The sequence below is a fragment of the Aplysia californica genome, unplaced genomic scaffold (assembly GCF_000002075.1).
Source record: "Aplysia californica isolate F4 #8 unplaced genomic scaffold, AplCal3.0 scaffold00874, whole genome shotgun sequence".
Taxonomy (NCBI): Eukaryota; Metazoa; Mollusca; class Gastropoda; order Aplysiida; family Aplysiidae; genus Aplysia; species Aplysia californica.
The window spans coordinates 93,421-107,525 of record NW_004798144.1 but is presented as its reverse complement, the minus strand read 5'-3'; the positions used below and the strand labels follow the sequence as shown (position 1 = coordinate 107,525).

General features: G+C 38.4%; 1 protein-coding gene across 1 annotated transcript; it reads left to right on the top strand.

Moving 5' to 3' along the window:
* The first annotated feature begins 3,452 nt into the window (after positions 1–3,452).
* LOC101858221 (phosducin-like protein 3) lies at positions 3,453–12,963 on the top strand. The gene is made up of 6 exons (XM_005110314.3): positions 3,453–3,588; positions 5,656–5,785; positions 6,840–6,930; positions 8,443–8,586; positions 10,609–10,817; positions 12,433–12,963. The coding sequence occupies exons 1-6, from the start codon at positions 3,583–3,585 to the stop codon at positions 12,570–12,572; spliced, it is 720 nt and encodes a 239-aa protein (XP_005110371.1). The 5' UTR covers positions 3,453–3,582; the 3' UTR covers positions 12,573–12,963.
* Positions 12,964–14,105: the final 1,142 nt, after the last annotated feature.

Genomic DNA, 14,105 nt, shown 5'->3' with positions numbered 1-14,105 from the left:
AAACTTTTCTCAGATCTATGATACAGTCTAGACTTCACAATCACAAAACAATAGTTAGATCTAGATCTAGTATTAATTTTGTCAACTTGGCAGTCAACAGTGTGGCTCCATGATATCGCCATTATATTGTTCCTCAAAATAATTTTTTTGTATGCAGGCCCCATGTGGAAATATATCATTCAATGTTGTGCCTTATTGAATACGAACTATTGTCAAATTGTCAAATTATGTCACCCAAAAGAGTAATTCAGCTTTAAAACAGATGTTACTTTATTTTCATTGTATGCAGTAGCCTACACATGCTGGCGGAATTTTTTTTCTTTAGTTTCTTTTTCCTTTCTTTCTCTTTTTTCCCAAAGGATTTTAAGATCAATCAGTTGCATAAAGTTATAATTATGACGTCTGTTAGTATAAAGAGTGCAGCTTATTTTCTCCAGAAAAATGTTAATTTTTTTTCTTCTAAAAATATCCCCAACTCGACATAATTGGGTCGTTTAAGGGGGGGGGGGGGGCTACACCTGAATGCTATCTCGCTTATTACTGGACCGAATTTTACCAAATTTCACACATATAATAAGCATAATATAGTAAGGAGTCTTAAAATCAGCAATCAAATTTGAGAAAAATGTTTCGCTTCCATGGATACGGCGGCAATATTGGATTTTGTTGACATGTCCAGAGACTTACTTAATGAATACCGCACTTAAATTTATCGCTCATGGAAAATGATTAGTTGTTTTTTTGCATGCATGTTCACAAACATTAGATCTAAAAATTTGTCTGTTGTTTTTTTCCTAAACAAATTAGAAAATTTTTAATGAATTTTTTCCTGAGGTAGCAGTCAAGTTTGCAAAAAAATCCGCGAAAATCCAACACCACCAACAAAAATCTAGAATCTAGATCTAGTCCTTATAACAAAAATTCAACATACACATTTTTAGTATTACATCTTCTCTTCATTCTGTGAACATTTCATGAAGATTGGATGAAAAATGGTCGAGTTATTCAAAAAACTATAGAGAAAAGTCGCGTTTTGAGAAAACGGCCTATAAAGAAAAATGAAATACTGACATTAAGAGGAAATGGCGGTGACAAACATGCCCGGTATGGGAAAAAATACCGTTTTTGGGGGGTTCTTATGCTATGAAATAGTTGTAGGAGATGCCGAGGAAGCTAAAAATGCCTACAACTCTAATTCCATAATTTTGAGCCGAATTTTGACTTTGGGGGAGTACCCCCCCCCCCCCCCCCCCTTAAAGGAAATTGTAGGCACCAGCCTTTGGAAGTCTTCCGTGACGTTTCTGTTCTACTAGACAACTACATGACAATGTTGGCAATGCATATATACACAGACTGCGATCTCGACGGTGTCCACCACACTCCTATTGTCTGAAGTGACAGTTGTTCTACTATGATGTTACACTTTTTTTAGGTTTGGAACTGTCATCAGCGCATTAAAACCTTTGTTTTGGTCCTGATAAAAAGGACCGGGAATCTCTTGGTGATATGCTCAGACACGTTTTAATGTCATTAAATTGCTTATACAGTGTATTGCTATATTTTGTTTCATTACGTTCAAGTATTTAGATGCTTGATGTTTATCTTATTAGGTAGTTCGATTGTGCCGGTCACGCACCCATCCTGACCGTGCACGATCGCCGTTGCGCGGGGATCGATACGTATAGCCTACATATCACGCTAGTCTATAATTACAGTTTGGCCTCTCATACGACCTTCGATATAACGACATCCTCTAATTATGACGACATGGAGCCCAGGTCCAGATATTTCCTATATTATATATCATTAGTAATTTTTTGTTGCCTCTACGACAACTCTCTATAACGACATTTTTTTCTGGTCCCGACATTAGAGATGGGGCGAGCGGACGGACGGGTTCGTCACTCGCGGACTCAGTCAGAGCGAATGGGTAACGGACGGCCATAAGAGCGAACTGCGAACCTCAAGACAGTTCGTTTTTTGGGTCCGCTCCACAATTTTATTCACTGGGCGAGAAGGCAAACTTTAACAGACGAACTCTAGCAGACGAGATACTCGACGCGAGGTCAGGCCCACAGTCTATTGTTTGTTAATTAGGCCTATAATGTTTCAAACCACTAGCGATGCCTCAGGGAGTGAGAGAGGCTGGTGACGTAGTACTATGTGTGTAACCTTTCACCTCGTGCGTGGGGCACACTGTGTACGTTCCAATTATCTCAAAGGCGAGGGAGGGGGGGGGGGGGGGGGGCGGCGGAAATTTCCGTCATGAACGCCTAGCTACAATGTGAGGCAGGAGGGTGATTTTTAAATTATTTTTTAGGGGGGGGGGGGAGTTTAAAAGTTGTAGGCAATGGAAGGAGTCGTTCCCGTCCGTCCGTCCGCCCGCCCGCCCGCTCGAATGCATAAAGTCTCATGGAGTCTCTCGGTCCGCCCGTCCGCTCGCTCGCTAAACGAACTGTTGACTGTCCGATGTGTAGCGAGTAGCGAGTAGCGAACTACTCTTCACAAACGGACGGTTCGTTACCCGTCCGCTCGTTTGCGGGTAATGCCAGCGGGTAAATCGTTACTCGCGGACACTCATTTTGTGAGCCCGACCCAACTCTACTCTTCACAAACGGACGGTTCGTTACCCGTCTGCTCGTTTGCGGGTTGTGCCAGCGGGTTGGACGTTACTCGCGGACGCTAATTTTGCGAGCCCGACCCAACACTACCCGACATATTATGCTGTTATTGAGAGGCTGCACTGTATAGCGATAGCGGCTTTAGTTCTCGTCCGGGTAAGCCTTCTTGTTTGAAAGGCCATTGAAAGGAGATATGAGCTCGAGAGGGCTACACCTTCACAACAATGGTTTATAACGGGCAAAAAGCACAACTCCAACAAAATCTGAGATTGTTTACATCAACATTCTTTTGATAATACGAAAAAAGCAGGAACAGGAAAAAAACATCACACAAAAAAAGATTAACTGATCATGTAATATGATCAATATTATGATTCTTTTAAAATTGTGTTAGTCAATGACTCAAACAATCTCAGGTAAAACTCTCTGCTTGACTTTTTTCTCCTTATTAGTCATTGGTTCTATTTATAGAAAAAGACCATATTTGGACAAAATAAACGGAGACTTCCTTTGAAAGCGAGGCTGATATGGGGAACTTAACTAAAATTAGAAACATTGTTAGCTATGGACCTAGGACGTTCCAGATTGAGCATTCTTATTTTATTTTGGTTAATATTCCTTTGTGAAACTCACAAGAAAAACAGATATGCTAAATGAAAATAATATGCTATCTAATAAAAACAGAATCACACAATTATTTCGGTTTTTTGTTTTGTTTTTACTAAAGAATATATATATATATAAGACTAGATCTAGTCAAAAGATATAGGGTGAACAACTACTTTAGAAGTAAGCTAAAATCTGGAGAAGAGGTTTCCTCCTGGAGTCTGGAGTACCCCCCTTCCCTTCTACTTCCGTGTCATAGTTGGCATTGAACAGAATAGAGAAGGCGTGACTTTTCATTTCACCAACAGTCTCTAAGATATTGTTTTGAGTCCTAACTGTGCTTCCCATTACCAATATGCAGGTAAGAAGACCAATTAACACATGGCTTGTCTAAATTGACTTTGTCACTAGATTTCTAGTTCGGTTTGTTACAACTAGATCTATGGCTATGGTGAGCGCTACCCAACTTTGGACAGCCCAGCCCCAGAGCTGTCCTGTTGTTGAGTTGTCTGTGTTGTCCGTGGTCGTGGCTCATCTGCCATGCCACGGTTTAACTCCACTTTACTTCATATTTTCATTCCCATCTCATCATCAGATTCATCATAAAAGTCGTATAAATTATAAACAAGATCACCAAAACTGCTGGCAGTAATGGCGAGTTGGTGTAAACATGCCTTTGCCTTTACTTTTGCTTCTTTTCTGACTGCAAGCAGAGATGCAGATTTTGGGAGTTAATTAGATCTAGATTTCTAGATCTAGATTTAGTTTAGATTCTACTACTGTGTTTGTTCCCATGTAATTTGTGCTGCAGAATTTAACACATTAAATAATAATGCAGCTTTCGTCCCTCCATGAAGGAAGATCTAGCTGGCCCTGATTGATTCCAATGAATCAAATTGGCAGTGTGCACCAGACTGGGTATGTTTTTGGCCACCTCTATTCTCACCCCGGGTGAGAATAGCGCAGGCGAGTCTTTTGGCTATTTTCACCCGGTGGGCGTTCACCGTTATAGCCTAGGCCAACAAGTGAAGCGTTTACTCTGAACCACAGAATTCTACACTGTGATAACAGAATTATAGAATTCTGTGCTGTGAACAAATGTTCTAGATCTATTACTACTGTTAGTGTTAGCCTAAAAGCGTGCATTTTTAGAGAGGAGTAGCGCGAGAACTTCCGGGCAAAACAAAATGGCGACCCGCGTAGTTCGGCTCGATTCGGAAAGTTATATAGCCGTAGCATCTTTGTAGACAACCAAATTAATATAGTTTTCTTGTTTAAAATCATTTTTAACTTTGTTTTGGTCAATTTGATCATCCACACCGATAGACAGTAGGCCTATATATTCAGAAAGAGACAGAGAGAGAGAGAGAGGGGGGAGGAGTAGATCTTGTGAGAACTTCGGGGCAAAACAAAATGGCAACCCGCGTAGTTCGGCTCGATTCGAAAAGTGGAATAGCCATAGCATCTTTGAAGACGATCAAATTAGCTTACTTTTGTGCTATAAGGTAATTTTTTCTTGGCTTTTATCAATTTGAACATCCACACTGATAGACAGTATTCCAAAATGAGGAAAGACAGGTCTTGTTTCACACCGGGTGAGAATAGCCTACGCTGGCAAGTCTCACCCGGGGTCAGAGGTAGATCGTATTTCTATTCTAGCCACTTCCATTTTTTTAGCTTTTTTATTGTATGCAGAAGACACGGGTACAATTACTCAGTGCCCATTAGCACGATCGGTTCGAGTTTGGTAGGCAGGGCTAGCCAGATTCAGGGTGCAAAGTGCAAAGTGCAAAGCGACCATCGTGGCACAAACCGACTCACTGTCTGAAAACAAGCCTTTGTTTTAAAGGCTGCGAGTTGGGTGATTGGTTTGTAAGAGAACCTATGCCTCAATGGGCACTGGGTTATAATTCCAGTGTGGGGGGAATTCTTTATCAAGTATCTTAGTCTTTCTGCTGGTACGTTGTATCGTGCCCTTAGCCTGGGTTGGTCTGACAGACTGGATCAAAGCTGGTCCCTAACCTGAAATATTTTAGTTGTGGCGATTCGAACCTAAAAAAGATGCCTTCTTTTTAAAAGAAGATAAAACATACATACTCAAATCATCACCGAAACATTCACATTCTTATTTTTACTCTGCAAATGAATTCATAAACAGCTTTCACGAATGCATATTATATTATATGATTATTTTTTTGTTACCAGTTGCTGAAGCACCAAACTGACAGCTTAAAAGTCAATGAGCAGAAGATTAGAAAAATATTATAAGAGGTTTCATCGTTTGCTTGAGGATATTTCTGTCAGGCTGATCAAACCCATAACCTTATTGTCAGTCTGACATCCTATCACTAAACTAAACAAGGTTTCCTCACAAAACAAAGTCTTGCTTGTTCTGAACTTTATAAAGTGCTTGAATTTCCTTCCACAGAACCAATATGAAGACACTGAGTGGAATGATGCCCTCCGCCGACACAACATCATCCCACAGCTTGAGAAAGAAGTCACAGAGGAAGACATTGTGGACTTGGTGGAGCAAACAGTGGAATCGAAATCACAAGGTACTACTAATAAGTAGAATAAGCACCCAAAAACCCTTTTGTTTTATGGTGTGTTCATTTTATGTCTAATTTTTTTCCAGTTCTTTAAAGTAATAATGATTTTATACATAACAATTTTTATTGCAGACTTTTATTTAGATTATATCACTATCACCCTCCCCCAGGTACAATATTTGTCATTTTTCAAAGGCAGACCAAGAAAGAAAGTGGGCTCTGGACTTTACCTTTATTCTCAGTGAAATGCGAACAAAGAAGTTTTATCACAACTTAGCTTCATCTCCAAATGCTGATAGTTAATCTGTGACCAGAACATTTTTTGTTTAAAAGGAATATTTTTATATTTTACACCTGTGTTACTAGAACAAGAGATTTGCACATACCTGAGCTAGCTAAATTGAGATAAATATTATTGGAAAGATAAGGCTACTCCAGAATCAGATCTCTGTGACTCACGTGAGTAACACTTGTAAGGTCAGTACCATCGAAATATATATGAAGAAATAAATCCTGTTTGATCACTCTGAAAACTGTTAATACTATTTAAAACCATCTCATGTTGTAGTTATAGACCAGAGTTATTCAGCCATAGTTCACTGCGTCACTTTTCGCCAGATTCTGTTACTTTTAGTTTTAGTTAGCGTGACTCCGCAGCCTGCCGTGTTCACGCGGTTAATGAGCCCTGAAGCAACTTTGCCGGTGTCGGTTAAGTAGTTCGCCTTTTTGTCTCCCTTTGAAATAATATAACTTCTTCCCCATCCCACACAGCAAACCATTACACTGATTTACTGAACGCTCAAACTCAATGTCTTGAGATTTATTCTGCATTAGACTGGTTAATTTTGTATTAGACTGGTATTTGAATATATTTAATATGGTAAAGAATAAGTTGTGTTCTCTGTTGATGTAAAGAATAACTTTTTACAGCACCTTGATCATTTTAAAATTGTTTTGCTCATTACCTTTTCTCTCTTGATAATTTTTTGCACTCATGAAATTTGCTGTATCAGTAGCATCAGAATAAATGTTCGAATCTATCCCCTCTTTTTACTTTCAGGAAAGAGCCTTGGTGATATGACATATGATGAACTGAATGAGAGAGAAGATGATATTGATGAGGAAGATGAAAGGATGTTTGAACAGTACAGGTAAGAAAGAGATTTTCAAGGTAAATGTTTATATGCTGTTTGTTTTTTGTTTTACACAAACAATCTTTTTATTGTCAAAGCTCGCTTCAGTGGTGCTTACATCAAACTATTTGTCAATTTTAACCGTCCGTTTTGTTAATTAGCTGTATCTGTTGTTTCAGTGAAAGCAAGTCCGACAGATAATGCATTTTCGATTAATACCGCTATGGGGACTTCTACCCTGAATGGGCCAAGTTACGAAACAACACCACAAATATCAGCTTTACTTTTGAGATCTTTTGCTTTAATTTGGTAAAGCGCCTAGTTTCCAATTTACACCATACATAGAGTTGTTTAAGAATTGCGTGTCGAATGAAGTAAATCCTTATATTTCACACATGAAATGCGGATGTCTCATGTGTGAAATATGGAGATTTGCTTGGATCACTCGGCTCACGTTCTGTTTAAGTAAAGTATAGACTTGAATCATAATATTCCTTGACTGTCGCAAAGCGTGCTCACCATGGGCACCCAAATGAAGTGCCAAACACCAGTGTTCCTGTAGATGAGAGTATGTGCAGCTTTCTACATTGCCCTTAATTTTTTTCAAAAATTGAGCCAAATGGTGCGCACCATAGTGAACGGGGATTACGTCAGAGTGCTGTGGTGTATTTTAGTGTTATGCACAAGTTTATGCTATCAAATGACCCGCAACCTATAGTTTGTTTTGGTTGAGAAGTTTAAAGTCAAAGTATCTCTATTCTAACGACAAGAAGTACAGTTTCTTCGTTTTTCAACTCTTGAAGCTTATGTTTCCTGTTTGCTTTACCCATGCTTGTGTTATTAATGTTTTGTTTTGGGTTTATTTTGCAGAGGGAGACATACGAATAGCACAACATGTAAATTAGTGTGGCTTGAAATAAAGGGGAAAAAAATCTAGATTGTTTTCCAATCCTCAGGCTGACTCCGATGGGCTTGAAAATTTTGTTTTCATGTGAGACTCTTGAATAGATCTTCTTGCCCTCTTGACTGCGAAAAAGCCAGTTGAAACTCGTGATTACAACTTGGCAATTTCTCTCTTTGGATAAATCATGTCTGCCGCAAATCAGGCACTTGATGATGGTAACATGTTTTGCTTTTTAAAACATACTTAAGTATGTGTTGGTATGGTGCTTTGGAGTGTTCTGCCTATTCTATTTCAGGGTTATTTTTTTCTTTACCCATTTTCTGGGAACTCTGGAAGTTGCATCGCTGACTCAGAGTCAACATCAACTCCTTCTGGAACTTTGCTAAATGGGATTCTTAATGTGGTACAGAATCGCATCAAATGGACAAAAATACTCAATGAAATAACCTCCCCAGATAGGTATTGGGAACAGGTCTTCGGCGTGCAAAGGCTAAGAACCTTACCTGTACACTTCAAATCCGGGTTTGATTAAATATGTCATCATTTAGGTTCTATTGATTACTGTCTTTTTGTGAAATAGTTTGAACTGATATTCATGTTAATCCTTCTCTCATACTGTTTTCCAGACGCCAGAGAATGGCGGAAATGAGGGCAGCCCAGATGAAGGCGCGGTTCGGTGACGTCGGGGAGATTAGCAAAGCCGATTATGTTTCAGAGGTCAACAATGCTGGGGAGGGGATATGGGTGGTGCTGCACATTTACAAGGATGGGTGAGTCCTGAGTTTTTGTTACTGTCAGGGCTTCAGAAAAATTGCTTTTTGTTTGTTATTTTTTCCAAAAAGAGTGCTCAGTATATTCTCAGAACATTTCTTTAAATCATAATAAGTTTTGTTCAGTATTTAATTGTAACTCACTTTTTTTCTGGACATAGGACCAATGTTTAAAAGATACACTTCTGCTGTTATGATGTTAAGTGATTCTTAAGTCTCTGGATCTTACAAGTAACATTTGTGTCACGGCACGGTGGAATCAGGCGCTCGTCAATTTTTGGGTATACAGAGATATTGGTATCATCTTAAAGCCTGTTCATTTGCCTTGCTTTTGGTGAAAAGAATATGTGTCTATCTTGATTAGAAGTCAAGATATTTGCAATTGAAGGAGGTGGAGGTCACATCGTTTCAGAGGTCAAATTTATGAGAAAATGGCCGCCAAAGTTTGGTGACTTCCACAGCTTGAGAGTCCATAGATACTGAAAATTTACATTTGTTGTGCCTTTAATCAATGTTTTTCAGTAAAATCCTCTCAGAAATGTGTTTTCAAATGGACATGAAAGGTGTTGAGCAAAATGAAGAAAATATATAAAAATTACCCAACAACCAGAAAAATGCCAGTTTCTTTGATTTCATTATTTTGACGAGCGCCTGATTTCACCTTGTTGCCTGACTTTTGTATTTGCAGGTAGTAGGTCTTCATTATGCAGGAATGATAATGTGAGCATGTAAGTGAGGGAGATTGTTTTGTTGTGAGAGGGTGTTTAATGGGTATGTGAGTTTTGTTTAAGTGAATGTATGTGAACCTGGTGTTTGTGAGTGTTTATGGTTACTTGCAGTGAGGATTACATTGAATAAAAATGTTGTAGGAAGTCTCAGACATTAATATGCGAGTCATCGTGGTGAAATCAGGCTCTACTCTCATCAAAATAGTGAAATCAAAGAAATTGGCATTTTTCTGATTGTTGGGCTATTCCTTTCTTATTTTCTTTTTTTTTTTTGGCTTAAAACCTTTTATATCCATTTATAAACTCATTTCTGTGTCGATTTTACTGAAAAAGATTTATTAAAAGCACAGTAAATGTCTAGTTTCGGTTTCTAAGGACTCTTAAACTTTGGATATGGCAAAACTTTGGAGGCTATTTCGTGCTTATTTCACCTCTGAAACCAGGTAATCCTGACCTCCTTCAATCGTAACTATTTGGACTTCTATAACATATATGGATTTTTTTTCATCAAAAGCAAGGCAAATGAACAGGCTTTAAGATGATACCAATAACCCCATGCCCAAAAACTGACGAGTGCCTGATTCCACCACGTCGCAACCCATATTGGCTAAGCTTATTGAAGAATTTTTAAAAAAATGAAGTAATGGGCACATTGTTTTGCATAAGCTATTATCACTTTGTATGGATCTTTTCTTCTATGCAGACGGTCAATTTAGCTTAAGATGGTCTCAAGGTTGTCTTCATGCAGCTTCTTTCATAGCTAATTCTTCCTATGTTTGAAGCGCAGATTCTGTCGCAGTGCTTGCATGTCAGTGATGTGGATCATAGCTACTTGCATATATCTTAGTAGAATGTGTTTGTGAATATAAATAAAATGCGAACTGTTTTTAATAGGCCAAGAGATTGATGTACTGTCATAATGTCCTTCCTGAATAATGATTCAGGGACTTATGTGAAGGATTTTACTACCCCACTTCACATAAATATGTGAATGTTGTAAGATGTGACTAAGTTAACGTGTAAGTTCCTTGTGTCCTTTTCAGATTTCAGAACTCTGAATTATTTATTAGCAAGTAACTGTGACTGGGACTGTTGGTTTGTCTCAGATCATGTATAATATATCCATGTATTGTGCTCGAAATGAACTCTTTCTCTCTTGCAAAATGTTAATTTTTAGTCACCCCAAACTTCTGCTTTTTACTTTTTGGTCCTTTAGTTTTTACCTTTTTCTTTAACTTTAAGTCTGCCTTTTCTTGTGAAGCCTTTTCTCATGTATTAAATGTTGCTCTTTCAGAATCCCAATCTGCAAGCTAGTCAACAATCATATCACGAACCTGGCCCGCAAGTTCCCACAGACAAAGTTCCTCAAGAGTGTGTCCTCTGTGTGCATACCCAACTACCCGGACAAAAACCTGCCAACAATATTTGTCTATTTGGAAGGAGATCTGAAAAAGCAGTGGATTGGTCCAATTGCATTAGGAGGAATGAATCTGAAACAAGATGGTATGTGCTCTCAATTGTTTTAGATAAGGTCTATATTTACATTGTCATATATCTGGTTAGCATTTTCTTTTGTCATATATCAGGTCTGTATTTCCAATTTTATATATCAGAATTACATTTCGTTTGTCATTTAAGTTTTTCCATATGACTATGAAAGTTAATTTTTACGAAGATTATTGGCCACATTCCTTTCACTGTTTTGAAAATATGATAGCATAGACATAGGGTAACAAACACACTAACAATGTCATCACTTAGAAGCGGCCCCCATGTGATTTTTCGGCCTACTTTTATTAAATGCTAGGGATGAAGATGACGAATTATATCCAAATTTTTGGTCACTCTATGCGAGGAGTTGGGAATGAGGGTTGTGTCCTGCCCCACAGGACAGCCTAGCGGGGATCTAGAGTAAGCACCAAACAAACTTAACACTAAGACTAACACGCATGTCATTTCCTACATTGGAACATCATCATCGCCAGCATAAATAATCATCCTCATGCTCACCATCACAATTACCATTACCGTCACCATCGCCAACAACATCATCATCATCAGCAGCATTATCATCATCATCATCATCATTACCGACTCAACAATTCCCCTTTCATATAACAATCTGCACCATTACTTTCTTTTTACGTAACCAACAAAAACGGGCACCAAAATCAGGACACGGGGGGGAAAAAAAAAAAAAAAAGGCTTTCCATATGTACATATTTTAAGTTAACATTTCTTAAGTTGTGTGTGAGGTTTACATTTCCATCATAATAGTCAGGAATTTGTCATATGTTTTTGTATGTTGTGCTTCTGCAATATGAAATAGGTCCCGTCACCTCTTATCAAGTATCTTTTCTCCTTCTGTTTGGATATTCCACCAAACAGGCAAGGTTGGCCTTACAAGTTTTGTTGAAGCAACCCACCTCTTACGTGAACTGAATTGTGCTGGTGATGGTGTTAAACATTTGCAGTGAAAAATGAATAAAATGGACCATTTTTCAAAATCAATCTATAAACCCATCACAACACAATATCATCGGTGGAGCATGTCATAAACTGATAAAGTTTTGTGATATCGGAGTTACTTTTACATTTGAAAGACTTCCTTTTCTATAAAGTAAACAAGATCTAACACCTAGCCTTTTCGGATAAGGGTGAAAAATCTTGGAGGTTCTGTGTACAAGCTACACCCGTTAAAGATCCCTTGGTGGTCCAAAATCTATAAGAGTAAACTTCGGACGCCACCCTGGCAAATTTTAAAGTTAATTCCTTCCAAAATGAAAATGTTTAATGTGTCCTGAGTGCTTATATGACCGTATGCAGTTAAGTTATGAGCGCTGTAAAACACTTTCCCCCCCAAAAAGTGAATTTGGCTTCATTCACAGTGCCACGGAACTATATTTGTGAATCTCTCAAACTTGATTCTAGAATTTTAGTTGAAAAGAATATTTAAATTGTTCATCCTTTTTCTCAATATCATTGGTGGGTGCTCTTATGTGGCCGATTCCTTCTATTTTTTCGACACCATTATCCTGATCTGCATCTTAGAAAAAAAAATCTAACTACGGTCATGGGGTCTTGCTTTAATAACTCAACTTGTCTTGTCTCCTCACAGAGCTGGAGTGGATGCTAGCACAGGTGGGAGCCGTGGAGTCGGATATTGAGAAGCCCGAGCGGCCCGAGGTGAAGGATGTCATGAATATGGCCATCAGACAAAGCAGGATAGACAATGAGGATGACGACGATAGTGACTGATGTGGTGTGAACGTATCGTCTAATGTGTGTGTGTGAGTGTGTGCCTTTCCTGTGCATGAATCCATCTTTCGCTGTGTGTGGTCTCTCAAAGGAAATAAGTATGGCTTAGACCGCAGAAGTTTAAAGTGCATTAGTTTGCGTATATTTATTATTATTGAGGTCATATATTCTTCTTTTCGGCTGTGTTAATCTACTGGTCATATTTTTTTTCTATCACTTGTAATATGTTGCAAGGAAAAGATGAATCCTAGTTTGTGTTCTACACTTTACGTAGACTACATTTGATAAAATAAGCGTTGAAGGAAATGTAGAGATGTTTGTGTTTCTTTGTCAGTGATACATAACCTGGAACGCAGGTTGGTCTGTTGCAGCAATTTCACATCTTTGTCTTGATTTTTTTAAGTTGTTTTTTTTTTCTTGCTAATATGGCAAGTGTTTTTGTTTTTTTAGAGTCTGGTCATAGTGTATACAGAGGATGCAATTGGATGCATGCACATTGATACACTGTATTAGCTATTTTTACGCAACTTTTAACATGAAAGAAATGCAGAGAACTCTCTATGGGAACCCACAAGAAATGGTTGCTCTTCATGTCTCACTGACACTTAATGTGAACAAAAGCTCTGTTATTAGCGTGCCATTAGTTCAGTTGATGTCGTGCTGGACTATGGTATGGATGGCCCTGGATCAAATCCTAGCAAACCCCAATATGGCATTCTTGAACTTGGATTGTTTGGGAAATTTTCAGTACTGTTCAGTTCTTGCTTCAGTCCTTTTGAAGATGTGGGTGTTAATGTGTAGAGGTCCCAGCTCTAGAATAACATTACTATAGACTGTTTGATATTCCTGTCGCCAGAAAAGGATTTCAAACGTTCTGATATGCTTCCCTTGTATATGTGAGGCAGCGTGGTGGAATCAGGCTCTCGTCAATTTTTTGGGCATGTAGAGTTATTTGTATCATCTTAAAGCTTGTTCACTGGTATTTATTTGGATGAAAAAAACATCCATTTATCTTGAATACAAGTCGAGATATTTGCGAAAGAAGGAGGTGGGGGTCACCTGTTTTCAGAGGTAAAATTAGTGAGAAAATGCCCGCCAAAGATTAGTTATTTCCTAAGCTTAAGAGTCCGTGGTAACTGAACATTAACATTTTTGTTTCTTTAATCAACGCTTTCCCGAAAAATCCACACAGAAATGAGTTCTTTAATGGTCAGGGAAGGTGTTGAGCCAAAAACCAAAAATTTGATAAAAATTTGCAAACCTGCGGAAAAATGCCAGTCTCTTCACTTTGATTATTTTGACGAGAGCCTGATTCCACCACGCTGCCTAACATATTTCTATGCATTGCAATTTTCCTTGACAACAGCAATCTGCTAATCAACAAGAAATTCTCTGGCCCCGTGAAGTTCATGTTTGCAGAGTTTTACTGTACTTTATTTAGAAGAAAGGATATTACATGACAATGTTTTCTTACAACTGCCTTCCTTTACCGATCATGATTTTGCCTGACTCTTATTGATTATCAGGGAATGG